We start from the raw sequence: 26,650 nt of genomic DNA on the forward strand, positions 1-26,650 counted from the left end.
CCAGTAAAAAAAGAATTTAAATTTTGACGTTGTAGTCTATTTACTATACAAATTTCAAAAATTAAATTCATTCAACTGTGATACATATGGTGATGGGGATCATTATTGCTAAACCTATCTCATTATCACACAAAAAGAAATCAACAACTTTTTCATTAGTTATTTGCACACAACGCAATAGTGGCTGAAAATAATCATACTTATACACTTGGTGCAAATTCGTTCTTCATCGATTTCTCTTCTCTCTGACAATGAACAATTAAACCCACTTACACCATCATTTATCATGCATAACACATACCTTTTCATATTAACCAACTTACAATCATACAATCACATTTCTAAAATTAAATGGACAAACATCTCATAAACTATAGTTGCCATATGGCCCATACAATCACATTATTAAATAAATAAATAAAAGTGAAAAAAAAAAAAAAAAAAAAAGGACATGTGAGTTGGACTCCACTTATCATTTATGAATAGCGTGACACGCTAGTTAATAGTTGACTGGACAAACACCCGACCTTTTTAGCAGCAGATCGGAAATAGGCAATCAAAGGTGGCTTGTGACAATATGTAAACATGTCATGTCGTTTTAAGGATTGCATGCCTATTACTTTGGAGTAATAGTTCATGTACAGAGGGACTTTAAGGTTGTAAATTGTTAGAGCTTCTTTAAAGGATATGTCAAATAAGCATGAAGTTTTTGTATTTGGTTGATCCTGATAATTAAACATTTTATCCCTTATGCAAAAAATAAATAAAGAAAAAAAAAGATGTCAAACGGTCTGCATCATGAAACATGTCCACAACAATCGTAAAATTTCTTCAAAAGAAACGTCAATTCTGATATGGCATGATGTAAAAAAGCATACATTGCAACTACTGAAAAAATTTACAGCACTGGTTAAAGGATTCAAATCATTATTTTATTGTTTATTAAATATTAAGCTATACTGATTATTTTACTAGTTAGATCCAATATTTTCACTCAACATATACCCTTTGGAGTTAAAGATTATACAAAATGTCAAATTGCTACATAAATCATTAAATATAGTATGATATTTTATATTAAACATTTCATTTTGGATATAATATAATAATATATGGAGGCAAATTCATGAAACCACTTTTTTTTACACAAGATTTGACACATATTTTTGTGGAGTCCACTCCGTAAGTATTTTAACGATCCGAACCTTCTGTCTTTTAGAACATCCTTACAAAAAATTAGACAAATCCAAACCATTAAGACACTCATTTGTAGTGAAGAAAATGAACGAGTACAATTCTACAAAGAAACTCTAAACCTTAATCCAACAGTCATATAGTTTCAGATTTGAGTAATTTTTTGGAGGCGTGATATTTGAGAAAACACCTAAAAGCTAGACAGTTTAGATCATTAAAATACATTACAAAATGAGCCCCACAAAAATATGTGTCAAAAATTGTATAAAGAAATTGGTGCAATACATCCTAGAGGTGGGCATGGGCCAGGCCGGCCCGAAATTTGGAGGGACCGGACCAGACTCGCTTAAAAAGGAAATGGGCTGGGCTGGAGCAGGTATTAAAAATCCAACCACTGAAATCGCACCTACTCTTACTTTGTTTTTTTTCTCGGTTCTGATCGCCTCTCAGACTTGCTCATCCTTTAGATCTTCGATTTGGTCTCTGACATCAAGATCTTCATCCGTTGCTGCGTCGTTTCCAAGCAAAAAATTGGACCAGTAGTGCAATCTGTTTGATCGGAGGCAAAGGCATCCAGAGAGAGTTAATCAATAAAATCTAAAATTTTAAATAGTGTTAGAGAAATTACCTGAAATTATCGGCAACTCAAGCGCGGAACTGGAGGACAGAGAGAAAGGCGTGGACGACAATTTGTGGCGCAGCTGGTGATGCTTTGTGAAGTGTGAGCTAGGTTTATAGCAGGTGAGCTGGGTATATGCCTGGTTATGCTTTGTGAAGGTTAGAGAAGACGAGAGGAAGAAAGGGGTTATGTTGGTTTTAGGGCGTATGTGATGGGGAGAGAGAGAGAGAGGGTGGAAGCGAGATCAAGATGGAGGATATTGAGAAAGATCGAAAGGGATGGAGAGGGAAGGGAGATCGAGGAGTCGGGATAGAGAGAGAGGGTAAGGGGTGAGTTCATTGAATTAGGTCTGAGAATAAAAGAGAGTGGGTAATAGAGCGTAGAGATTCAATCAATTGGCAATGAATGGTTCGGGTCGGGGGCCCGTTTTCTCCAATTTTTAGAACTGGCTCGCCCCGTTTTGTACAAGGAATCGCCCTGCCCTGCCCCATTTGGTATTTATAATTTTTTGACCCGCCCCGTATCCGTCTCTAACCGCAAGAATTTGCCTCGACGCGTAGGTCTATGGCTCGTTTACCCACCCCTAATACATCCGTCCCATATATTTACATATATGTGTATAAATTGTTTATAAGGTAATGTTAATCTAGGCGTCATTGTCGACAAAAAAGGTAAATCTTAGGTAAAAAAAAAAAAAGTTGTGTTGAAAATTTGACTGATGAAAAGTTTTTTTTGTAATCTTTTTCATTAAAGTCACCAAATCAAGTAATCTGAATCTTTGAAATTTGATTTAACGGCTAAAAATAGAGGTCATTTTTAAAAATTATAATAACTTTAACAGTTAGATAAAATTTTAAGAGTCTAGATCATTTGATTTGATAACTTTGGTGGACCCAAACAAGACAAATGAAAAATTAATAATGTAAGAATTCGTAACTTTATCAATTAACAAACTATCTAGTAACACGTGTATGCTCAATAACACGTGTACAAAGTGTATTTTACCTATCACTAATAACATGTGTACGGAGTCTATCATTTTTTTTTAAATTTAAAAAATGGATCCCGACTTGTGTTCGCCATCATCAAATCTTCTTTAGTTCAAATTTTGAGTCAAAATATTTAAAAGTTTTCCTCAAAGCCAGTTCATACTTGATCTCGATCCAACTTTTAGCCTTTTATGGTGCTTTATATTTCACTTGCAACCGAACTCGCGAATATATTATCATAAAAAAAATGTGCTATTTTCAGGGTGTATTTAACTGTATTTTTTTAGAAGAACAACTAAGCATTCTTAAAAAACGTAAGTCGAAACCCGATAATTTATATGAATCTCACATTTGAATTCTACGGTATTGAGCAACCATTTACCGTCGTCCACAAATACATAAGAACTATATTTATCAAAGCTTATATAATTCCCGACATGTTCTACAGTTCTAGAGTTTCCTTCCTATCCAGAATAACTTTTTTGATCGTGAATATACTAATTTGACGCAGGTGCGAACTGTGGGAATAATCCAATTTGCATTTGACTACTCCATGGCGCCCCTTCTGCTATGCTACATGTGCTTTCAGACGCTCATCCATTTGGCATGCTATCGTCTCAACCTTTTTCTCATGGCTCCATCTCCATCTTAAAACCCTATATATATATACATATATATATATATACACACGTATATATGGACCAATATGCAAACGATCATGCGTATATTCTGTATCTGTTTTTTCATTGATGTAGATTAGCGTTAGATAAGTGTTAAGATTAGTCGTCCAGAACGGAAGAATTCTAATTCTGAATGATAGATGGTGTGTAAAGTGTATCGTGCTAAAGTAGTCATCCATAATAACAAGTGATCATTTCCTCACCATTGATGCATTGTAAACGTGACTAATATCGTTAATGCATCATAAAAGAAGTATGTAAAGCATAAAGTTCTTTATAATGTCAAAACAGTGTCAAAGTGAGTTTTTTATAAAAGAAGAGACGAATCATCTCATTAGAGATTAGTTGTATATTTAAATTAAAGCAGTGATAAAGTTAGTATCGAGATTGGGATTCAGATCTACTTTGATTTGTTTTGCTATTTCTCCGTTGGATTTTGATCAAATCCCAACTTGATGGCTTTGCAAGTCTTACAGGGACAGAGAGACAGGCTCATATCCGGCATGGACTTTGGTCAGCTAAAAAACGACAACAGGTTGAAGTCTTTTTCACACAGGTTATTGTCGTAGGGTTAGGGAATCATTCATAGTGTTAGACAGACAGACGCCCAGCGCCACGTTCAAAACGAGTTTATCAAGCGTTTATCGGCGGATCCGGCTTCTCTACCTTCTCAGTTCTCATACATTCACATCCCTTCCTATTTTGTATAGTCACGATTAAATCATGTCAATATTATAGAAATAATAAGACAAAAAACAATAATAATATAAAATATTAACATGATTTAACCTTAATCGTACAAATAAAAGGAGATGTGAGTGTATGAGAACTGAGGGCAGAGAAGCCAGGTCCCTTATCGACTGATCCAGAAGGAGAAAGTTGATCTGCTCTTCGAGTTTTACGTGATATGAGAGACCTGACAAAGACAAGTTGAACGTAAAAATATAAATATAAATATAAGAAATAAGATAGAGAGACACAAGATCATCAACCACAAAATTAGATTCTTTGCATCTGTATGTATCATCATGCATAAGAAATCCATGTATGTGAATCATATAATGCATGCATGCATGCAAATACAAATTTGTTAAGGAGGGCCCCCATAATAATCTCTTTTCTTCGCTGCTATTATTTAGAAAAATTCTCATTAAACATCTCTTTACAACCAACTTAAATTTTAAAGAAAAACTAACGAAAAGTTTAAAAAATTTTTTAGTTTTAATGAAAAATAACAAATAAAGATGTAGTAAATAGTACCATACAAGGTAAAAATACGGTTTTTCGTTAAAAACGAACAGTACCGGAAGTGTTTTGTTAAAACTCTCAAATTTTAATTATGAAATGTCTTTGTTATCCTGTTGCATAATTACCATTAAGTACAAGATGAAATCAACAATAAAAATTAAAATTGATCAATAAATCCACATTCAATAATAAAACCCTAACAATCACGTGATCTTTCTGTTACGTTCTATCCTGTTAAATATCGTAAAACGCTCTCATAGAAAAAAAAAAAACAAATTCTTTTTTACAGATAAATGATGAATTGAAATTTTGAATCTTCCAACCTTTATCGTCGGCATCATTATCACCACCACCACCATGCAGTAATCCGACCACCACCATCATCATGTCCATCACTAGTCATCACCTGCAGGAAACCTGCTTCTACTTCTGCTACAACTGCTGCCAAAACAAGAAGCAGCAGCTGATCAGAATCAACAAGAGGAGGAGGAGAAGGAGAGGAGGGGAGAGAGAGCTAGCATAGGCCTTCACTAGTACATTTGTACACTGAATTGGATTTGTGAGGTGGGTTTGAAGAGATATTAATAGTTTTATTAAAAATAATATGAGTGTAAAGAGTAAGTTAAGTGTAGAGAAATGTTATATGAGTTTAAATAAAACCTCCTTATTATTATTGTTATTAAATAATAAAAAGTCAGATTTCCACCTAAATCAATCTAATAAAAAAATAATAATCTATCAAAATAAAAAATAAAAAATTCTATAAACACTAGGCGAGCTCGTTTTTTCTTTTTTCCTTTTCCTTTTTCCTTTTTGAGACAGAGTAGTTGTGGTGTTTGTGCAGGACAATATTGTTTCGATAAATAAAATGATAAGTGCAGCAGGATAAGATTGCTGAGTTGCCTTCTCGGACAACCAAGTTGATGTTGATGCTGATGTTGATGCCGATGGAATGCCACGTTTTGTTGATTACTCATGGTAGCTATATGCATACGGAAGTTACGAAAATTCCATTATATTTCGGTGAATTTGTATATCAAAATTTTTTACTCTTAGATCTTAATTGTTAGACCCTTGACGATCAAAAATTTCAGCGCAAAAGATCCCTAGAAGCATATTAGAAAATTCCGGCCAATGACCATCCAATGGCACAGTCCGGCTTCGGAACGGATAATGTGTTGCCAACAAAACATATTGACATGCTTTCCATGCATTTCCAACAATACCATGAACATGGAATCCAGTAGCCAGATAAAGAATAATAATAATAATAATAAAATTAAATTAAAATCAATCTCAGCTTCCCCCATTGAAGCATAAGAGAAACTGTGTCAACCAGATAGAAATCAAACTGCACGCGACAACTGAAATGCTATAGATGCCGAAAATTAGAGTCAACCACTGATTTGTACACCAACGACTTTTGACTGTCATTACTAATTAGTACTCAATATTGTTATTTATACCACATTTACTGACTACTTGACCGGCTAAAAAACCGGTAAACGCAATACAAGTAGCGTTAGCGCGGGGTTCTTTTGGGTTTAGGGCCAGAGACCTTCTTCCATGGACTTCTTCCTGTAATACGTAATTCGATCCCATTTACATGAAGGGTTGGGTAAATCCATCAGCAGTTACTGTAAGTTAGATGACTTGAAATAGACAGAAAAGAAATTTGGCAAAAGTTTCTGTATTAACCTAACATTGTTGTAACTGAAATATTATTTCGTCCTCAATCCAAAAAAGCTGTTACAGGCTTACAGCTGTGCGCAGTTGCATAATTAGCTAAGATAAGAGGCTTTAAAGGCATTCCGGTGCCTCGGAGAGAAAAACGGTGTTTCTTTTTTTTCGAGTTGGGAAAGTTTTGGTGTCCGTGTCTTCTCTGTATTTCAACTTACTCCACCTTCTTGGTAATTTTGGCATCACTTTCTTCTTCAGATGTCGCCGCGGTCTTCGACTCATCAAATGCCAAAAGCTGCATCACGACAGAATCAGAACCTCGCTCAGCAAAACGATTTCAAAGATTACAAACATATTTACAAATATATACGCGGAAGTAACACACACGACTACTTTTCGTTTCCAATATTTTCCTTCACCCCAAAACTTAAAAGTCCCTTTAATCAATATCTATTATCTGACAAAAGGATTGCTAAGTCATTGGCATAACACTTATGAACCCCAACCAGAACCAAAACCACTGCAATTGGATTGAATTGAATAAAATTATTTTCATTATTTTTTATGGATTTATATCAATATTTGTACTGTGAATACTATATATTTGAATGTAATGCCATAATATTCACTATCTACTTTATGTAACTGCATAATCTATAACATCTTGGAAACAAGAAAGCATGGGCACGTGAACATACCGGTTTGACATCACCATTCCAAATGCAGTGACCAGCCAAAAATCCGATAACAGATGGTACAATATACAACAGTGCTGGCTGTCAACAGAAAACATACAAGATGGATCAGGTAATAAATTAGTTATGATGTACAGGGGAGACCAATGATGACGTAAAGTAAATGAAGTGGTCTCTATAATATAACGGGAACTTCATTTAACACTTAACATCAACGGGTATTTATAAGGTGGGGTGCAAGAACTAGTTGAAAAATAATCCATCAAACATAATTATGCCATACCTGTGCTGCCTGAAACCAGTTCATTACAACAATTGTGAGGACCAAACCAACCGTGTATCCCAAAAATGCACTCTTAAAGTACTGGCCCCTTTTTCCCCTAGATACATCAAACCGCAAAGCCAACGCCACGAAAATGCCTGAAGGAAGATATAACAGACAGTTTTAAAGTTAAATGTATAACATACAGTTTTAAAGTTTGAACTAATGAACTGGCTGCTAGATCACCCAAAATATGAAGCATTTTTATGCTAAAAGCCTAAGTCCATTTGCCAAATAATTACCACTTCTTATATTTGCTTTCAAAAGAAATATTATATAGGCTAGTCATATTCTCTATCCAGTAAAATCCTTTTAAGTAATTGATCCCTGTTATCCACAGTACTAGATTATTATACTTTTGTGATAGACAAAGTGAAAAGCAACATTCCTCGAATACACAAAAGCGGGAAATATAGATGCTTAATTAGGGAAGACAAAATCAGGTGGCTTGTAGGTCCGAAAGGATTCAAAACAAATGTCCTTCCAAATTCCATGATGCTTAGGTAGTATATGAAATGCAAGGGCGAGACTAATTAGAACTTAGCGGGTAGAATATTTTACTTAAATAGTATACTTCGTTTAAACGACAGATGCATCTACTTCCAACATAATATTATACTCAAACTCCATAGAACGAATTTATAACAAAATGACAAAAAATAAACCTTATAAACAGATCATGCAGTAGATACTAGATAATAGGATATGAAAATTTTAACCTTACCAGGGATTACAATATCACCAAGTCCAAGCATAGAAAATGGACGTGCAGCATCTGCTGTGGGGAACAACAGCTGCAGACCAATTAAATCATGGTTGCAGTAAGAGTATTAGAAGTTTAGCCACATTCAGAAATTGATTATTTGCTGGTACAAAAGGTCTTTGATTAATATGGAGTACAAACCTTTATAGGCGCATCAAAAGATTTTGCAACACTGACCATAACTGGAGTGAAGAAAACCCAGAAAATATCATACACAAAAAGTCCAGCCTGCAATGCACAAGGACCAAAGATTAAAAAAATACATGTATGTATATAATATATACACATGCATATGTAATTATACATAGGGTATTGATAATTTAGTATCCAATATTCAATGATCAGCAAGAGGAAACAAGGGCATATCATAGCGACCCGGAAACACTAGATCAAGAGTTCAAGCAGTCAAGACAGAGATAGAAAGGAAGCTTCAGCAGCACAAGTGACGACAAAGACAATCAGAAGCAGATTAAAATACTTCAAAAAATAATCACACAAATCCAAGAGTCCCTCTTCTTACCAAAAGGATGGCACCAGTTTTAAAAGACCCAAGAGAAAGCATTTCAATTCCCTGAAAAGAAAAATAACGAAATTCTTCAAAACTCAGTTCTTGAGTATAAAGTTACAGATTAAATAAACATTTCCAAACATATGCCAGCACCGGATTAAAATTTAAAATTAAAAAAAACTATAAAAGATATAGATTAAAAGAAAAGATGTTTATCAGAGAGGATGCTAAACATACACAAAAATCTATATAACTGGATGCTGACATACCTGAATACAGAAGGCAAGCCCCAATATATTGTTAGCCAGCCAATGCTTCTTTGAAGCATACCATGCACAGAAAAAGGTTCCAGGAATTGCAGCAACAATCTGAGATTTTGTGAACTCAATCTCCACAGCTGTGTAAGAAACGGTGCAAGGAAAATTATCATTCTGCATGATGCAAGCAAGATAATGTCAACTAGATCAAAAAAACACTCAAGACTATACAACTAACAAAATTTCTTTCATACAATGGCACCATAACTAAAATGATTTCCTACCTGCCTAATAATTCCTAGAATTTCTAGAAGATCCACTAACTATATACACAACACTTCAAACAATCATTTTAATTTCTCAACTGAGTAGAATTATAGCATAAAAGAATCGAACTCGTACAGAGTAAATCCAGAGTTTCAAAAGAAAATAAATAAAACTAGTGATGAAGTAAAATATGTCATAACAATAGTATCCACAATAAAACTTCATAAGGACATCATACACCGGAAATATGGAAAATGCCAGACGATGGGATCCTTGTTCCAACTCTCTGGCAAATAGCGTGCAATAGCAGGTAACAGTGTTGCTCTGTACACAGACCGGAGGTCAATTTTTTAACAATAATATAGCAGTTGAAAATAAACTATAAATAAAGGACTTACGAGAGAGCAATGATCCCAAGAACAAAGAAATAGCACGTCAAGACAGCATTAACCAAGTCTTTGGATAAGAACTTAAAAAGTAAAAATAGTGATAACAGCATTGCACTCCCAACAAATGGGAAACGCATGGCATGTTCATTGGACATCGTCTCCTGCATGATTGAAATAGCACATTTATAAAATTCAAGGCAAGGCAGTGAAGACTCGAACAGATGCATCAGAAACAAATAGACAGCCGAACTTACTGAAGGTGGAGTTGGCTTCACGGACCGGTAGCAACCCACGAAAACTGTGAGACATGCAGTCAAAACTACATTTAGGTTTGGATCTACCTTTACAACAAGTGGTGCTAACGTTAAACCTGCAAACAAAAGTAACTTAGTCATTTAATTTCCGAGTGATGACCATTCCACCACACCTCAACAATGGCATCTAAAAATTAAAGAATACATATTGCAAATTTTACCAGATAACTAAATGCAATGCACTAATAACACTGGGAATGGGCATAAAACAGACAGGCACGCAATCTCTCATACTTTACCCAAATTGGCTAGTCAAACAACAGCGAGAGTGTACCAAGAAATTTCTCATCACCATTTCATTTCAAATACTTATAGCAACAAAAAACATACAGAACGAAATCTGGCATTGTATGTTAACTTTGTTAGCCCACTTATCTCAACCACCAAGCATATCCTAAAACACATCGATCTTAAATGAAATCTACACATGGTTTTGTCATTCCCTAATTCATGTCCATCCTATCAACAAGGCTATAAATAGCCAATTATACTCTAGTTCTTCAAGATCACTAAATGCTTCTCAAATTTGATTCTTTTTAATCTAAATAAATAAATAAAAAATAATTTGATGATTTTCAAAACTACAGTGCCATTTCCCCCACTGAAAGACTCATCAAGATTAGAAATTTATGTAATTGTACTCCCCCACCAGCTCCATAGCCCAATGAACAACTCAATCTCAAACCCATTTTTTTCCTATTTATAAAGCAACATTTTCCATGCCCAAAAAAAAAATCCCAATAAATTACAATTGATAAAACAAATTTAAATTACTGCTTATGGAGAGCAAACCTGCTAAGGCGATATTGGCAATACGCTCAACGTTCTTCATCGTTAATGTAATCACTCGAAAAGAAACGGCTTCGAACAACAATTCCGATCAAATCGAACTGAATTGGGCCTCCTCCTCAAAACCCTAGAAATGAGATCCAATTACAGAATATAAACCAAACGAATTCCCCCAAATCACAATCTCAATTTCAACAAAACTGCGAAATTTATACACAATTTTGAAAACTGACGAAATTACCGCTCTTGTAAGAGAGGGAATTGACTGTACCAGTGGGCCGCGACGCAGAAGATTTTCAAACGGTCTCCTTCCGTACGGATCGGAGAGAGGAGAGTTCGAGATAATTTGCAGAGTTAGGGTTTTACCTGAGGAAGGGAATGCGACGGATTTGGGGGTTAAAGTCAGACTTCAGAACCACAAAGGGACGGGGCTGTTAGGTGGCTTTCGGTGACAGCCAATAAGGAAACAGATTTCGTGGGAACTAAAACGGTCAAGTGGTCAAAGGTGGACTTTTTATTACGTGGCGGGAGGTGATTCGTGGTTGTTTTTTAACGTATCTGCAACGTGGATACGTTTTATCAGTCAAAAATTTGATGACCGATTTCGATACTTTTTAAGTGAGCCACGTAGGTCGGCGTCTAGGGTCCAATCATATTTCGCCATGTCGGATTTCGAACCTCAAAATATCTCCTTTTCTAAGATTTCACCGCTGATGTCAAAACTCTTCCATTTCTCTTTTTGGTGAAAACTATATTATGGTATATTCCAATGTAGCCCTAGAAATTTTATAGATTGGCACTATTGCCCTTCTCCGATATCAGCTCACCCTTTTTTCACACGTCAGTCTTTTTTTTTTTGGCTCAAAATCATTCTCACTTGACTGAACATTAGATGTATTTAATTGAGAATTTGAGAGATTTTATAGAAATTGAATATCCATATAATTTAAGGGAGTTTAATTGATTTGTGGAGATTTTATAAAAAATTTTTATTCAATCCCTTCAAATCTCACAGGAATATGAGAGATTTGTAAATGCTTAAATTACACTACAGAATCTCTCAAATTCTCTCAAATTCCTAATTGAATATACCAAATTTATAAGAATTTTAATACTATCTTAAAATTTTGATTCAATACATGTTGAATTTCAGAGAATCATTTAAAATTATGATTGAGTACTCCTAAATTCATTAAAAGAATTAAAATCCCTCAAATTCTCAATTGAATACACCCTCAGTCAAATAAAAAAATTCATTAGTCGCATTAGTACTACATTCTAATAGCATTCATCTTCACTTGTAAGTGAAAGGTTTTAGGTTTGATTATCTTCAAAGATAAATTTAAAGCACATTATTACTAGCTCATTATGAAACTAAACTCACCCTCTCTAATTTGCTTTCACAACTATTACAATAATAGTGTAGTTCACACCAGGTTAGACTATCATATTACATCCTACTCAATAATATAAATTTTTTGTAAGATATAACCGTATAATTTTTAAAACCACAAAATAGTACTAGTACAAAACCAAAAGGAAAAACTTAAGAAAGGAAGGAAAAAAACACGAGCTGGTAGCTTAGTGGTAAATGATGGATTGCGAAGCTTTCTTTAAACTAAAAATTGGAGGTTTCAGGTTCGAAACCGAAACTTGTCACCAGTTGTCTTTTTTTAAGGAAAAAAAAAAAAAAAAAAAAAAAAAAAGGAAAGAGAGGAAGAAAAAAACAGTGACTCAGAGGGGCAAAATTGTAATTTACTAACAACAGGAGAGAAAAGGGTGGGGTGACACACAAAGGAATATCACTTTCCCGGACTATCTGGAATCCGTTAACGCCCTAAACCCAGCAACCTCCACAGTGGAGGCAGAATGTCCCAGTTTCTGCTCCAGCTCCAGCATCTTCAAACGCTCACTAAACCCAGCAAACTCCAATTCGTACCCAGCACTTGCTTCTCTCACCATCCGAACCTCACTCTCAAGTTTCCCCCCAACCACACCAAACCCAGCAAACTCCACCTCTCTCTCCGCCCCCTTCTTCCCGCCACCGCTCGATCCCCCATAATAGTCTGCAAATCCAACGGCTCAGGTAAATCCTCTTGCTTCAAGTTAATTAGTTGGAGTTTGGTGGATATTTCAGTTTCTGCTTTAGCAACCTTACAGTGTGTTTAATTGCTAGACAGCCTAGACTTAGATGTTCTATCACGGCCAGAAGAGCGAGGGAAGCCGCACCGACGCGCCAACGGAATATTCTGGATTATACTTGCTAACATTGGGATTTACTTAGCTGATCATGTGTTCCAGGTAGTGTTTTTAATGTTTGATTAATCCATATTCAACAACTTTATTAATTTGTATTTTGTTCTGTTTTAATGTTTGATTAGTTCGAATTTAACAACTTTGTAATCAGTCCAGCATCTAATTGGGTTTAGATTTTATGATTTGTTTATGGTTGTGTTAGGTTCGCGCGATTAAAATGCTCTACTTGTACCACAATTGGCCTACATGGTACCAGTTTCTAACAGCAACATTCTGTCATGCTAATTGGTGAGACATATACGATTATGTAATAAATTATGTTGTGTTGCCGGACTGTGAATCTGGATCATTCATCGGGTTGCTTTTTGTTAGAATGCGTGGTTTGGACTTTAGATTCACAGTCTAGCAACATAAGTGTAGCGAGAGAGCATTTTAGTGTTAAATAACTTGCATGTATGTACTGATTACCGAATTCACTATGCATTCTTTCAGGAGCCATCTCTCGAGCAACCTCTTCTTCTTGTATATTTTTGGTGAGGGTCCTTTTCTTTTCTTTTTAGCAGCATGGTCAACTTAATACCGAAACAAATGAAATTTGGACCTAAAATAGAAAATACAAATCAAATTTAGATAATTAGATGGTGTCTTTCTTGCCTGAACAGGTAAGCTAGTTGAAGAAGAGGAAGGGAATTTTGCTCTGTGGCTTTGTTATATTCTTACCGGTGTTGGAGCAAACCTTGTATCGTGGCTTGTTCTACCACGAAATGCAGTTTCAGTTGGAGCCTCTGGTGCTGTTTTCGGATTATTTACCATTAGTGTGCTTGTAAAGGTGAGTTCCGATCTGGAATTTATTGTTTCTCTAGACGAGACAAATCAGTTTATGCTTAACCAGTCAACCCGTCTCTTGATCAATTTAGATGTCTTGGGACTGGAGGAAGATCCTTGAAGTGCTTATATTGGGCCAATTTGTTGTAGAAAAGGTGAGTCGAGGTTTTCAGAAATAGACATTGCTCCCAAAGCATCTCCAAAATTGATTGGAGCATATGAATTCTTTGTTCCAATTTGTATCATGGTTTTACAGCTTTGTTATAATTTTTGTCAGATTATCTGGTTTTAAATGAAATTACACTTCAAATATCTGCAGTTTTATTAGTTTACTTGTCTGCGTGTGTGCACATGCTTATTTTGCGTTTTATGTTCTTATTTTTCCTAAGATCATTTACAATATGTCCTAAGTACATATTTGGGGACAGATTACCAATATGATTCTGTTTTTGGCCACAACTAGGTTATGGAAGCAGCCCAAGCTTCTACTGCATTATCGGGCACCTTTGGCAGAAATTCGTTGATGAATGTCAATCACATTGCCCATCTCTCAGGTGCTCTTGTTGGTGTTTTTCTGGTATGGATTCTCAGCAAGGTTCCTTCTGAACCCCCATCACAAGAAGGATCGAATTTCCAAAGCAAAGCAGGCAGAACTCGGTTATAATTTGCTATCGAAACCACACTATGTGCTTTTGCAGCAGTTAATATCCTGCTCACCATTGTGCTCTATATTTTGTTGACCATGTGTACATTATTCTGATGCTAATTGATTCAATACAAAAAGGATAGAAATTTCCCCAATTGGGTCAATCTTGGTCTGAACCAAATGTGTACAATGTGTAAGGGAAATTCTGAATGGCCCATAAGCGCTTCTCATAAGCACTTTTGTTGGACCTTTTATTATTAGAAGCCCGCTGAAATGAAAAGCACTTGGAAGTATTTTATAACCTGAGAGCGTTTTTAATCTTTCAAATTTTATTATCAAACATGCCCCTTAACATGTTACATTGAGTGTGAGAAAATGAGCTCTCCTTTTTGACAAAGACGATATTCTAAACTACTCTAAGCTACGGAAATAGAGATTCGAATTGGAACTACTCTAAGCTACGGAAATAGAGATTCGAATTGGACTGCAAGAGGGCGGGCACGCTGCTCTATCGACATCTACGAGACTCTTCATGTTCTCAACTGTCAATAATTATATTGATGATTAATGTGGGAAAGTACAATGTGAAGCATTTTATTTACAAGAAGTAATCAGCATGCTCAAAAACAAGCAAATTTCAATGAAAAGAAAAACTCTCTTCACTATCTACAACATTCATATGCTGAATTTTCTACCGGGATAATTCTATATGATTCTGTTTATATCCAAATCGCATCGTTCCCTTAGTTCATAAGCACAACTGTACATTGCTGTGCAATCTGACCGTAAACGCCAAGCTGCCCCTGAGATTGCTGCCTGCATATAATCGGCGATCTCTCCCCAAATTTACAAGTGTGAAACAGATTCATAGGCTTTGCAGCAAGCGATGACACGTCCAACGAAAAATCACTATCTCTTAAAACCGTTCTTCCTTTTCTAGTTGCTGAACCCTTTTGATCACTTGTGACTGCTGATGGTATTTGTAACAAATTGGGATGAAAGGCACTTGCTGATTTCTTTTGATATGTTTTCTGTAAGCTCTCAAATGGCTCCTCTTCTTTTTCAACCTGAGAGGTATTTTCTTCACTTTTCGCAGAATCCAGCATCGTGTTTGCGTCTTTTGTTAGTCCAATCGAGCGCCATGCATCTGCAACAAACGAGATAGTAGATTTCTCCGGTTGAACACCAAACTCTTCCATAATCCGGAGTATTTCTTCAGCTTTCCATAGCTGCTTTGCTTCTCTAAATCCCCATATTAGGGTCTCAAATGTCTTTAAATTGGGAGAAATACCGGACTCATACATCTTATAAAAAACTTTGATCGCGTTCTCCATTCTGCCAGAACTGCACCATCCGCTCATGATGGTTGTGAATATCACAACGTTTGGACGAACTCCTGATTTGATCATGGTTGCCAATAGTTCTTCAGCTTTCTTGACTTCTTGAGCACGCACGTAACCTTTGGCAAGAATGCTGTATGCATGTGCATCGGGTTTTATGCCGGCCTTCACCCTGTCATCGAAGATTTGCCTACACTTCTCCATGAACCCTGCTGTGCTCCATGCATTCATGATGGTGCTAAATGATATCACATCTGGTTTGACCCCAAATTCTTCCATCAATTTCAGCACCTGCAAAATTGCAAATTAATACACATTTTTGTGTCAATAATCGAAACAAACACCATTTCGTGCAAACAAATAGCTACGCAATTCTGTAGGTCATAACTCACCTGATCAACCCCATCTCTATCCATGGTGTCTACGAATCCTTTAACCAGCGAGTTAAAGAGTACAATGTTCGGGCAGAGGCCAAGATCTTTTATCCTGCGCATAAACCTTAAGGCCTCCTTCAACTTACCTTCCTTGCAATACCCGCTCATGATAATGCTACAAGGTCGCGCATTCGGATACAACTTCTTGTTCTGCATCTCTAAGATCAGTCCTTCTGCCTGACTTGTCGCTCCATTTTGCGCATAAGCTGTTAGCTAATGTGTTGTGAGTAACAGCATCAGGCCGCATTCCAGAAGCAACCATCTTATGCACCACGCTCTATGCCTCCGCAATGTTTCTTCTTACACCATGCTCCGACTGGTACATTAAAAGTCCTTATATTCGGCTTCACATTTTCCTCTCCGGACATCATCTCAAGCACTTTCAAAGAATCCGCAGGCTTACCCGAAATAAATTCTTAATTGTATACATCTAGAATGTTATAATCTTATTTAAAATCCTAATTGAATATACTCGGATTTCTAAGGATTTTAATAAACTATATTAAAATTCTGATTGAATACACTTTGAATTTCAGAAAATCACTTAAAATCCTGATTGAACATCCTAAATTCATTAAAAGAACTAAAACCTCTCAAATTCTCAATTGAATACACCCTAATTTTTTATTTTTTTTTTTAATTTTCAAAAATTTTGGGTTTCTGGGTGCTACTCAATCACAATCAGAAGACACCAGAAAATCAAAGCTCGGTTGTACATTAGAGAAGGGGATGAGTAGCTTCTAAGGAATGGCGGAGTATGGAGACCCACCAAAAGAGAAGGGGAACATAATGTATGTAATCATCTCAGAGGGGGAGAGAGACAAAAGTGATGGGGATAAGCCGATAAGGATAAAAAAGTGAGGGTCTCAAAACTTTTCAGGAAAATTGCTTCTCATTTTTTTTTTTTCTTCCTTTTTTTTCTTATTAAAAATAACTCATGAAAGTTTACGTAATCTCTCAACACCCCCGCCTTTCTCATAAATCTTAGTTTCATTTGTAAGGTAATCAAATTTCCATTAAAAGTCCAACCAATTTTCATTATATTTCTTTCGTGACACGTATAAATAATAAAAGAAATATTATGATTAGTCGTGTATGAATGCTTAGGTTAATTTGATCATTTATGCTTGAACTCATAAAGCAAGAACGTACATGTTAAGTTCATATCAAGCACGAATCCAACTGTTATATTTGGCGTGGCTCGAGTCATCTACTTGGATAGTGAGTGGGCGGGGCAGAATACGTAATGAGAATTTTTGTGGGTTCCGATGAACACGTAATGTGGTAGAGACGTTTCTATTGAATTTTTTTTCCTAATGAACAAACCAGTGACTAGAGACGAAATAAGACCCGGCTTCTCTGCCCTTTCAATTTCTATACACTTTCATCATCTCTTATTTTGTGCAGTCACGGTATGTCAACAATTTTATATTGATTTTTTTTTTATGAAGATAATAAGATAAAAAGTAGGGATAACTTGATATAGATCCAATTTTGTGAGAGATTAGTAGAATTAGTCCACTTCATTGAAATAGGTCCAATAATTGAGATTCCATGTATATTTATTTGTGGTTTGTACCATATTTACCTCTTAGGTTTACGAATTGTAATATATACACAAAATTTCTTAATTATGATATAATTTGTGGTTTAACTAATCCCTTAATTGTAGGATTAGTTATAGCCATATAATCACCTCAACCCCCAGTCTGTTTCATCCCTCATTTTTTCCTTATTCCAAACAATTCACTCTATCAATCCTCCTCTTTTTTGTCTCTTCTTTTCATGGGTGATATTTTTGTGTTCTTCCCTCCAAATTCGTTCATTTAATGGAGGTATATTATATCATATTTATATTTTTATGTTCCGCCATGTAGGTTCCTAGCATTTTTCTTCCAATACAATAGGTAGTTTATTTTTGTTTTGCGGGTAGATTATATCTGCTTTGTAAGTATAAAGCATTTTCTTCCTATACAATAGGTAGGTAGTTACTACTAATATCGGTCTTGTTTTCTTCATAAATAGTAGGTAGTTACTAGATAATATTTTAGTTTGAGTATTTAAATATTCAAATATAAAAACTGAATAAATGATAAAAAAAATTAAAGAATTTAAATATTTTTATCTGAAGGGGCAAAATTGATATCAAAATATGTAATTAGATAACTGGACTCAGTCCCAAAAACTATCTAAGTTTTTGGACCTGGATCCAAAAGCCCCTAAAAAGTAATAGTGTTATAAAATGTTGATGTGGTTTAACCGTGACCGTATAAATAGGAGGGGATGAGAGTGTATGAGAACTAGGAGGGCAAAGAAGCCAGGTCCGACGGAATCTTCGGTGTGGCTGACACACTACAATGTGATAAACTCAAATTTCCCATGTTGACATCACTGTCAGCTATATTTGATAATGGATGGTGCTATCCACATCTACACATGCTTTGTTAATTTTATATGTTAATTTTCTTCAAATTATTCTATTTGATGGTCGAAAATTGAGAGGAATGTGGGGAAGGTAAACAAATGGTGTGCGGATGGCACAATTCTTGATAATTAAGATAAAGGTTTGGGCTTTATGTTGGGCTTGACTCAGCCCACTACGGGTTATGGGCCGGGTCACCATACATGGGATCTTAGCCGTAAGCCTATGGCTCTACGCACTCGGCTTATGTAAAAGTACGTTTCGCCGCTGCCGGCAAAATTCTCGTTTCCCATCAGTTTTTCCTAGGAAAATGCCGCAAAGATGAATTCCCGGAAAATCTAAAAAAAGAGAGATCAGAAGCAAGCAACCACCTGTGATTAAACTTCAGAAATACTCTTCTTTCTTCGTAATTTACAATTGTTTTTCATTAATCACAGAATAATCACCGTGATTAGGACCCAGATTAGAGATTCATCTGAATATTCAGCCCAATTTTTTTCAGTAATTATCTTTGAATTTTTGGAATTTTCTTCTGGAGTGGTCAATTTCGGGATTGACATGTTTAGGCTGTGGAAATGGTACCAGAATTCTTTATCTGTTCATCCGATTAAGACGCAGGTCATCAGCTCCGGTTTGATTTGGGGGTTTGGTGACGTAACTGCCCAGACCATCACCCACTACACGGCCCAGGAAAGCGAGCAGATTCAAGCTCAGGTAAAAACAAAAATACCCATCACCCATTACCCAAATGGTTTTTTTTTTTATCCACAATATTCTGGTAATATTCTTGCATTTCTTGCTCTGTTCCAGTATTTGCTCAAATGGGTATCTGTTATTCACTATTTTCCCAGATCGGTCTCTTCTTTTTTCTCCTACATTTGATCATTTAGCTCTTGTTCTTGTGTTTGTGGAATTTCTTTCATGCTTTGGATGGCCTCTGTATTTGTTTATTTATTTGTCAATTTTTATTGAATCGTTGCTATGGAATTTGGAAAGAATTTCATTGTGCTTGTTTTTTTAAACTTAAAGAAGTGTAGGATTTGTTGCTTAATAATGGGGGTTAATGTGGCACCAAGCGGATATAGTTCCTTATAAGCAACTTATATTGAACGGGTTCACTATGGCATGGCATGGTGTTTGGGTTCAACAATACAATTCCATGTGTAAGTGGCGGTGAACCCATTCCATGTCAGTCTTTCATCATGTTTAGGGAAAAGTTTTGGTAGCTGCATTTTCTTTATCTCTTGATTTGGAGGATCACATATTTTGGAGAGGATATTAAACTACTTACTCATTGTGTATAATTTTTCTTAGTTTAGAGAAACATGACGTGTTATGGTAATGTTCTTAAACTGATTCTTCGGTCGTAAATGTACCAAACACTTTCTGAAATCAAGTTACGCTGTTAAGCATAACACCTTGTGCAGAGTTCCCCAATTTAGGCTACATATATGAGAGAAATATTACGTAAAAGTTTTAGAATTTCTCAACATTTTGTTTTATATTAAATGATCAAATGCATGCTCGCAAGACATTGCTATCAAATATATTGTTAATTAGTTTTCCATGTTAATAGACTAACTTATTTGTCTTCGTGCACAGGGTGAAGATGAAAAGTTAAAGATCAACTGGAGAAGAGTGGGTACAACCAGCTTGTTCGGATTTGGGTTTGTTGGGCCTGTTGGCCACCTCTGGTAAGGAAATTTTTTTGGTGGAAAAGATCATTCTGAGTATGTCGACATGTGATTTTGCTGGTGTTTTTGAGATCTTGTTCACACGTCAAATGGCCTTCTAGAATTTTACCAACTAAAGGAACCACTAATCATGGGCATTTGGGCCTCCTTAAAACCTTTCACTGCGTTTCCTCTCTTATTTTTGCTGAGAGAGACAGTTTATGAGTTTGGTTTTATTATACTTTTGCAGGTATGAAGGTTTAGATCGATATATAAGGTCAAGACTTCTGCTGCAACCAAAATCATTTCGGTTTGTTGCTTCTAAAGTGGCGATTGATGGATTCCTTTTTGGGCCATTGGATTTACTTGTGTTTTTCACATACATGGGTTTTTCTGCCGGAAAAAGTTTTCCTCAAGTCAAGGAAGATGTGAAAAGGGATTTTCTACCAGCCTTTGTTCTAGAAGGAGGTGTATGGCCGATTGTGCAAGTAGTAAACTTTCGGTTTATACCTGTGAGGTATCAGCTCCTCTATGTCAACTTCTTTTGCTTGTTGGATAGCTCTTTTTTGTCATGGCTCGAGCAACAACAGGATGCTCCATGGAAGCAATGGTTGAAATCATTAGTGCATGTTAGCAAGCAAAACGGTGAAGAAAGGTGATTCGTGCTTGCCCTTGAACTATACAGTGGATTGTACGTCAGAAAAGTATAACAGTTGAGTGAGAAAACTAAGATACCAACTTAGTTTTTGGAAGTTGGGAATTCGGAAGAGATGGATTTTCTTTCATGGTTATCCAGGTTTTACTTGCGGTACAAGTTTTCATTTATTGTATTCTCAAGGAATGATTTAATAATGTTTCTATCAATTGTCTTTGCTACTGATTGCAAGTTCTTGGTCTTCCATCCAGTTGAGTATTATCAATTTGGTTTTACCGTCTTACCCTCTGTAAATATTTACTCTCGGTAGTAAAATACCGGAAAGGAAATTTTCCGGAATTGAGATTTGATATGTGATCCTTGTTTCATATCCATTCTGTGATTTCTTAACTCTTAAACAGTTAACAGACCTGAACAAGCAGATAACAGCTGCTACTTCAAACCCAGACCAAAAAGTTACTGTAAAATTATTTACCAGAAAGATTAGTGTAATCTGTGATTATTACTTTTCTGCAGGCAATTGAAAAAATTGAATGTACATAATTTTCTTTTCAGTTCTTAACTCCACACCGTTCGTTGGCCCTTGCTGCTGGAGCCGGAAGGGTTAAGACCGTATTCACTGGTAGTTTCACTGTACCTACTGATATCGAGGTATGCATTCTCAAAGCCATTGTGTAATGTGCTGTTTCCTGGTGTGATTCCTTCACGAAGCTCCGTCAAGGAAGTGACTCCTTCTAAAGCATGGACTACCTGCTTAGTTCGGATTAAGTTTAAAGATTTTCGGTTAATTAGATGAACAGTTACGCGCTTTGTTTCAAATACATTACAGTCAGTAAGCTATAATTGTGAAACATGAAAGAGGGAATTACTTGGCTCATTCGCGGTCGAAGCCATGCTGAATGCCGTACGCAAGCAGCGGCGCAAGCAACCATTCGAACCATCTCATTCTTCTTGTAGTTTTTCTCCAATCTTGGATCAGTAAGTGCATCGAAATCGCCATCTTCCAGCGCTTGAGTGAGCAATGGCCTGGCCTGCAATGCCGAACACGGAAATTCAGTTATTTGTACACTCAAAATTTCAGGACCACGGTTGATGTTGTGCATCCATCGGATAATCTGATCAACCAAAAGTAAGGTGAGGCACTGCTAAGAAACGCAGCAGGGTTGCAAGAGAACTAACCCACTGCACTAGGCCCTTGTTCCTTATGGATTCTGAAGTACTGATAGGACGGCGTCCAGTGATCAGTTCTAGAAGTACAACCCCAGTATGAATACACGTCTGATTTGTCTGTTACCTTACCGCTTGATGCGTATTCTGGAGCCAGGTACCTGTACATGTTCGACCAAAGAACAACTGATTAAGAAAATTCTGCCCAACAACGCGAATTTTGCTCCGACAGATAGCAGTCAAAGCAAAACTGACTACATTGCTATGGCGTTGGAGTTGTAGTAAGAAGAATATCATGTTCTTACCCAAATGTTCCCACTACTTGTGTCGAAAAGTGAGTCATGTGAGTGTTGGTATCAGAGAAAGATTTGGCCAGTCCAAAGTCAGAAACCTGAACGTTAAATCTCAAGTTCGTTAATCTTATTATCGCTCGCTATCAACACCGGTTAATCCATTGAATATATAGAGAAGCTCTCAATTTTTGTCAGCAATATGAAAGAAAAAGTTAGTGCAATAGTAATGGCATTGAGAACCTTTGCTTCAAAGTTATGATCCAGAAGAATATTAGACGCTTTGATGTCGCGATGAATGATTTTTGGATTGCCTGCAACCGAGAATGAAGATGTGAAAAACATTCGCAATTTTATTTACCGGATGCGAAAAAAAAAACTTCCGAGAGACCTGTGAAGGGAACTCACAATCTTCATGGAGATATGCGAGTCCTTTTGCTGATCCAGTAGCAATTCTGAGTCTGATTTCCCACTCCAGAACAGGCTGCCCTTCTCCTGCAATGCATTGCGTTTAGTAGTGTTAGCGACGTTCTAGAACACGGATAAAGGAAAGAAAATAAAAAAACCATTGGCTATTTGGCTTATCGAATCATCTATCAAGCCATGAAAAGATTCAGCAATAGACATAAACAAATGCACCATCTGTTTTACTTCAAGCAATACATGGAGTAACTCCAGATATAGCAGTAAAAACAAGACGTGTAGGCAAATCAACTTATCAAATTCTTGCATTGAATCAAAATCAATCACTTGAAATAGGACTTACCGTGTAAGTGGAATTCCAAGGTGTTGTTTGGAACAAACTCATAAACAAGCAACCTATCAACCCCGGTTGTGCAGTATCCAACCAAAGAAACCAGATGCTTGTGATGAACCCGGCTAATGATGTCAACCTCGGCCTGAAATTCTCGCTCCCCTTGCCGGCTTCCTGTCTTCAACTGCTTGACTGCAACTTCTTTTCCACTTGGAAGCACTCCCTTGTGAACATACCCAAAGCCGCCTTGTCCAAGAAGGTTGGCTTCAGAAAAGCCATTGGTTGCCACCACTATTTGATCATATGTGAAAATCCCATTTGAGAAATCGAAAGGCGATCCAGCTGGCCTTCGAGTTTGAGGCGGATGTGGAAACTGATATCTGGATTTGATCGAAGCAGAGCCGGCATTGTGGCTTATTGGAGATTGTGGGATGTTGAAGCTGGATAGCACACTGATAACATGGACTCCTGGTAGAAGAACATCTGACAATGCAACGGAGAAAACACAGTAAATCAGTAAATGAAATTGGTTTTTTTGTTGATAATATTCTACTTTGAACTAATCATCTAAACTGCGGAAAGAAGATTCAAACTCAGGTACATAAGGAAGTACACATTCCCTCTAGCCAATGTAGTAAAGGCAACGTAATCACCTTTTGTGGCGGATGGTGGTGTTTTATGGGGATCCGCCAAAAGGGCACTGTTGTTTTTGCTCCGCCAACGATTGTAACAGAGAAACAGAATGGCAAGGAGGAGAGCGACGGCGACAAGTCCACCAACGGCGCATGATCCGGCTATGAGAGCTGTGCTCTTGTTTGTTCTTAGGTTGTGGACTTGCAAGGTGGTTGGCAGGGATGAGGATAATGGTGGATGTAGCATTGACTGAGGCGGCATTGGCAATGTAGGTTGGAGGTGGGATTATGGAGTTATTGTTGGAGGGAGATGGCTGCAGAGTGCTGGCCAATGGGGGAGGCAATGCAGGTGGTGGAGAGTCGTTGGTTGGACTCGCTAATGGTGGTGTTTGAGTGGTGGGGGGGCTGGTGGAGTAGGAGTTGACAATGCAGGTAGTGGCGGAGCGGTTGATGGGATTATAGGAGGGGAAACATGTGGTGGTGGTGGTAAAGGTGGTGATGGTGGCGGAAGAGGTGTTGATGGCAGTTGAGTTAGCGGTGGCGAAGGTGGTGGAGGGGAAGAGGTCACTACTGATGGTGGTGGTGAATGCGGTGGAGGTGAAGAGGTGACCAGTGTTGGTGGTGGAGGAGAAGTGGCTGAAGGCGGTGGTGGAGGAGTGACCCTAGATGGTGGCGGAGATGTTAGAGGAGGCAGTGGTGGTGAGGAAACAGGAGGGACAGAGTTGTTTATAGGCAGCAGAGTAGGAGGAGTACTAATGGGTGAGGATGGTGCTATTTGTAGGCAATGGCGGCATCAACGGTTGTGGAAATGGTGACGGCAACAATGGCGGCAGAAGTGGAGGAAATGACGGTGTCAATGGAGGTGGAGTGGTAACAGGAGAAGCAGCAGGAGGCAGTGACCGTGGCGGCGAAGACATTGTTGATTGCAGAATAAGTTTCTATTGAGTTTCTCGAGATGTATTGTAATTTGTATTTGTATAACAACATAACACTTTAGCTACTAATAGATAGAGGCTGTATATAATAGAGTCCCGATAACTCACTACTCACTATTAAATTTGATATCAAGGTTTGATTAAAAAAAAAAATTCATATCAAATTTAATGACGGATATATTTTTTGGTCATTTTTCTTTAACAATCCTTTATTATCGAGTTATCTGATAAGTGAACAATGTAAATTGACTTTAAGATGAACTCTAACAATGAGATGGTAAAGATTGTTTAAATTTGGATTACGTAATAGGCTAGACTTACGAAAGCAAATTCAATAATTTAGTACCAAAAGAGTATTATTGAAATATAATATATTAGATGATAGGAAATTCTTGGAAATAGATCATTTTCGGATCCTTTCTTCCTAATCCACCAAATCAGAGAATCCGTGCAGTTGAAAATTAATCAAATGGCTGAAGTTATTATAACTTTTAAAATGGACTGCTGTTTGTAGCTATTGGATTAATTTTCAACAGCTTAAATTCCCTAATTTAATGAATTAGGAGGTAAGGATTTGAAGAGGATCCCCTTCCATTGAGGAGAGCCCGTGAACAAAATCTTAATTATTTTTTAATAAATTTCTTCCAACTAACCTCTCACTTATTTTACTTTTATATGTTGAATGGGGAAGCAGCATGTGATCAGTATAAGACAGTAACTAGTTGCTGTTGTTGTTGGTGTTGTCAGTGGAAATCCAGTTCACCTTCCACTGTCTCGCTAGGGCTATAGCTCACTACGAGTTAATATGGGAAAGAAAGATTGGGGCGGAGGTCGGTCGCGTCATTCATAAGAAAATTCTCACAACAATATAGAACTCAATATGTTTAAAGTTTGATATCGAGAGAATCTTTGATAGGAGTGACACTACCACGTGGTTTGGCATATAGGGCAAGTCAATAAGACATTACCATGTTAACATAAATGGAGCCAAATTAACCGAACATAATGAGAATTTGAGCATGTTTGTGAGACAGAGCAAAAGATGAGACTAACTGTCCCGCTCAGATTTCGTCCCACCAAATCCCTGAAGACTTAATCTACTGTGAGAACTGATCTAGTAAAACAGTCATGCCGAAGTTTCTCTTTTGATATAGATGCCCATAGCAGATAATTGAGTCTATGAACTTCAATCATAAAAGTCATTAGGCACCCATCACTCACCCATTTTGGGTTTCTGCTTTTGCTCTCTTCGACTTCCCATAGTCTCAAATTCAGATTGAACAAATTTGCATACAGGTCTAGTAGTAGGGCCCCACAAAAACTCACATACAGGTTGACTGACTTTTCTTGTTGGCACTGTTCTACCTGGAGATGCTCCAATTAAAAAGTAAGAAAATACGAAGGAAGGTGTAAAATTAGGGTAGATGACAAAAGCTTTGCTTGGTGCCCAATATTTGGGTTACAAGAGTTAAATGCTGTCTTTCTTCTTGGATTACTTCTTGTCTTTGATCCGAGATCAAATCTAATCAAGTCGACAGTGTTACGTTATTGGGATACTTCGAATAAATTAGAGTATGTAAACACTGACGCTAAAATATTTTCTCAAGATATCATGGTGAACGTTGTGTTCAAACTCTCCTTGCCTACATTTCCGCTCGTCTTATAAACTGTGGAAATGGATGCTACCAAAATCCTCCCGCGAATTTCATGTCATTCAATCTATTGGATAACCCTGCTCTTCGATAGCCGATGACCAACAGATCATAAGTTGATTTTATAAGTTCATAAGAACCCTTAATACGTTCCAAAGACATCATCCAATCTGTCCAACATGGCATTCAACCCTATAATTTCACAGTGGACCGGCAATAAAACTTCCAACATGACATTCAACTGTAAGAATTAGA

At 36.9% G+C, this 26,650-nt stretch overlaps 4 protein-coding genes and 2 pseudogenes across 5 annotated transcripts; 3 read left to right on the top strand and 3 right to left on the bottom strand.

Annotated features, from left to right (window-relative positions):
* Positions 1–6,404: 6,404 nt before the first annotated feature.
* Positions 6,405–11,145, bottom strand: LOC103957480 (signal peptide peptidase). 2 transcript variants are annotated; one of them, XM_048581780.1, is made up of 12 exons: positions 10,986–11,145; positions 10,718–10,841; positions 9,866–9,981; positions 9,621–9,772; positions 9,461–9,546; positions 8,968–9,095; positions 8,711–8,761; positions 8,332–8,418; positions 8,152–8,221; positions 7,389–7,525; positions 7,109–7,186; positions 6,405–6,705 (listed from the first exon to the last, which is right to left on the bottom strand). In XM_048581780.1, the coding sequence occupies exons 2-12, from the start codon at positions 10,755–10,757 to the stop codon at positions 6,625–6,627; spliced, it is 1,026 nt and encodes a 341-aa protein (XP_048437737.1). In that variant the 5' UTR covers positions 10,758–10,841; positions 10,986–11,145; the 3' UTR covers positions 6,405–6,624. The 2 variants fall into 2 exon arrangements, with proteins under 2 accessions (XP_048437737.1, XP_048437741.1); XM_048581784.1 differs by having other exon boundaries at positions 10,956–11,112.
* A 1,362-nt stretch (positions 11,146–12,507) lies between these two features.
* LOC103957481 (rhomboid-like protein 11, chloroplastic) lies at positions 12,508–14,605 on the top strand. Its single transcript, XM_009369645.3, has 7 exons — positions 12,508–12,800; positions 12,891–13,015; positions 13,173–13,258; positions 13,463–13,503; positions 13,633–13,799; positions 13,888–13,950; positions 14,259–14,605. Exons 1-7 carry the CDS (start codon positions 12,584–12,586, stop codon positions 14,457–14,459), a joined length of 900 nt encoding a protein of 299 aa, XP_009367920.1. The 5' UTR covers positions 12,508–12,583; the 3' UTR covers positions 14,460–14,605.
* Positions 14,606–14,981: 376 nt separating this feature from the next.
* Positions 14,982–17,259, bottom strand: LOC125479859 (annotated as a pseudogene).
* Positions 17,260–19,127: 1,868 nt separating this feature from the next.
* On the top strand, positions 19,128–21,317 carry LOC103957482 (protein SYM1). Its single transcript, XM_009369646.3, has 3 exons — positions 19,128–19,351; positions 20,240–20,331; positions 20,561–21,317. Exons 1-3 carry the CDS (start codon positions 19,196–19,198, stop codon positions 20,967–20,969), a joined length of 657 nt encoding a protein of 218 aa, XP_009367921.1. The 5' UTR covers positions 19,128–19,195; the 3' UTR covers positions 20,970–21,317.
* A 132-nt stretch (positions 21,318–21,449) lies between these two features.
* LOC103957557 lies at positions 21,450–24,766 on the bottom strand (annotated as a pseudogene).
* Positions 24,119–24,753, top strand: LOC125480159 (loricrin-like). Its single transcript, XM_048590625.1, has 3 exons — positions 24,119–24,170; positions 24,355–24,540; positions 24,590–24,753. Exons 1-3 carry the CDS (start codon positions 24,119–24,121, stop codon positions 24,751–24,753), a joined length of 402 nt encoding a protein of 133 aa, XP_048446582.1.
* Positions 24,767–26,650: the final 1,884 nt, after the last annotated feature.

Source organism: the organism of the source record quoted next, unplaced genomic scaffold (genome assembly GCF_019419815.1).
Source record: "Pyrus x bretschneideri cultivar Hongxiangsu unplaced genomic scaffold, Pyrus_bretschneideri_v1 Contig1, whole genome shotgun sequence".
In the NCBI taxonomy this organism is placed as follows: domain Eukaryota; kingdom Viridiplantae; phylum Streptophyta; class Magnoliopsida; order Rosales; family Rosaceae; genus Pyrus; species Pyrus x bretschneideri.

Excerpts from the sequence above, each read along its gene's own strand:
- LOC103957480 (XM_048581780.1), bottom strand. The coding sequence starts at position 10,757 with ATGAAGAACGTTGAGCGTATTGCCAATATCGCCTTAGCAG. Across the intron at positions 9,982-10,717 it reads TGCCAATATCGCCTTAGCAG|GTTTAACGTTAGCACCACTT; the intron begins GTTTGCTCTCCA and ends TTTTGTTTGCAG. Across the intron at positions 9,547-9,620 it reads CTTGGGATCATTGCTCTCTC|AGCAACACTGTTACCTGCTA; the intron begins GTAAGTCCTTTA and ends GTCTGTGTACAG.
- LOC103957481 (XM_009369645.3), top strand. The coding sequence starts at position 12,584 with ATGTCCCAGTTTCTGCTCCAGCTCCAGCATCTTCAAACGCTCACTAAA. Across the intron at positions 13,504-13,632 it reads CTTCTTCTTGTATATTTTTG|GTAAGCTAGTTGAAGAAGAG; the intron begins GTGAGGGTCCTT and ends TTGCCTGAACAG. Across the intron at positions 13,951-14,258 it reads GCCAATTTGTTGTAGAAAAG|GTTATGGAAGCAGCCCAAGC; the intron begins GTGAGTCGAGGT and ends GGCCACAACTAG.
- LOC103957482 (XM_009369646.3), top strand. The coding sequence starts at position 19,196 with ATGTTTAGGCTGTGGAAATGGTACCAGAATTCTTTATCTGTTCATCCG. Across the intron at positions 19,352-20,239 it reads GCGAGCAGATTCAAGCTCAG|GGTGAAGATGAAAAGTTAAA; the intron begins GTAAAAACAAAA and ends CTTCGTGCACAG. Across the intron at positions 20,332-20,560 it reads GGGCCTGTTGGCCACCTCTG|GTATGAAGGTTTAGATCGAT; the intron begins GTAAGGAAATTT and ends ATACTTTTGCAG.
- LOC125480159 (XM_048590625.1), top strand. The coding sequence starts at position 24,119 with ATGGCTGCAGAGTGCTGGCCAATGGGGGAGGCAATGCAGGTGGTGGAG. Across the intron at positions 24,171-24,354 it reads AATGCAGGTGGTGGAGAGTC|GTGGTGGAGGGGAAGAGGTC; the intron begins GTTGGTTGGACT and ends GCGGTGGCGAAG. Across the intron at positions 24,541-24,589 it reads AGGGACAGAGTTGTTTATAG|GCAATGGCGGCATCAACGGT; the intron begins GCAGCAGAGTAG and ends TGCTATTTGTAG.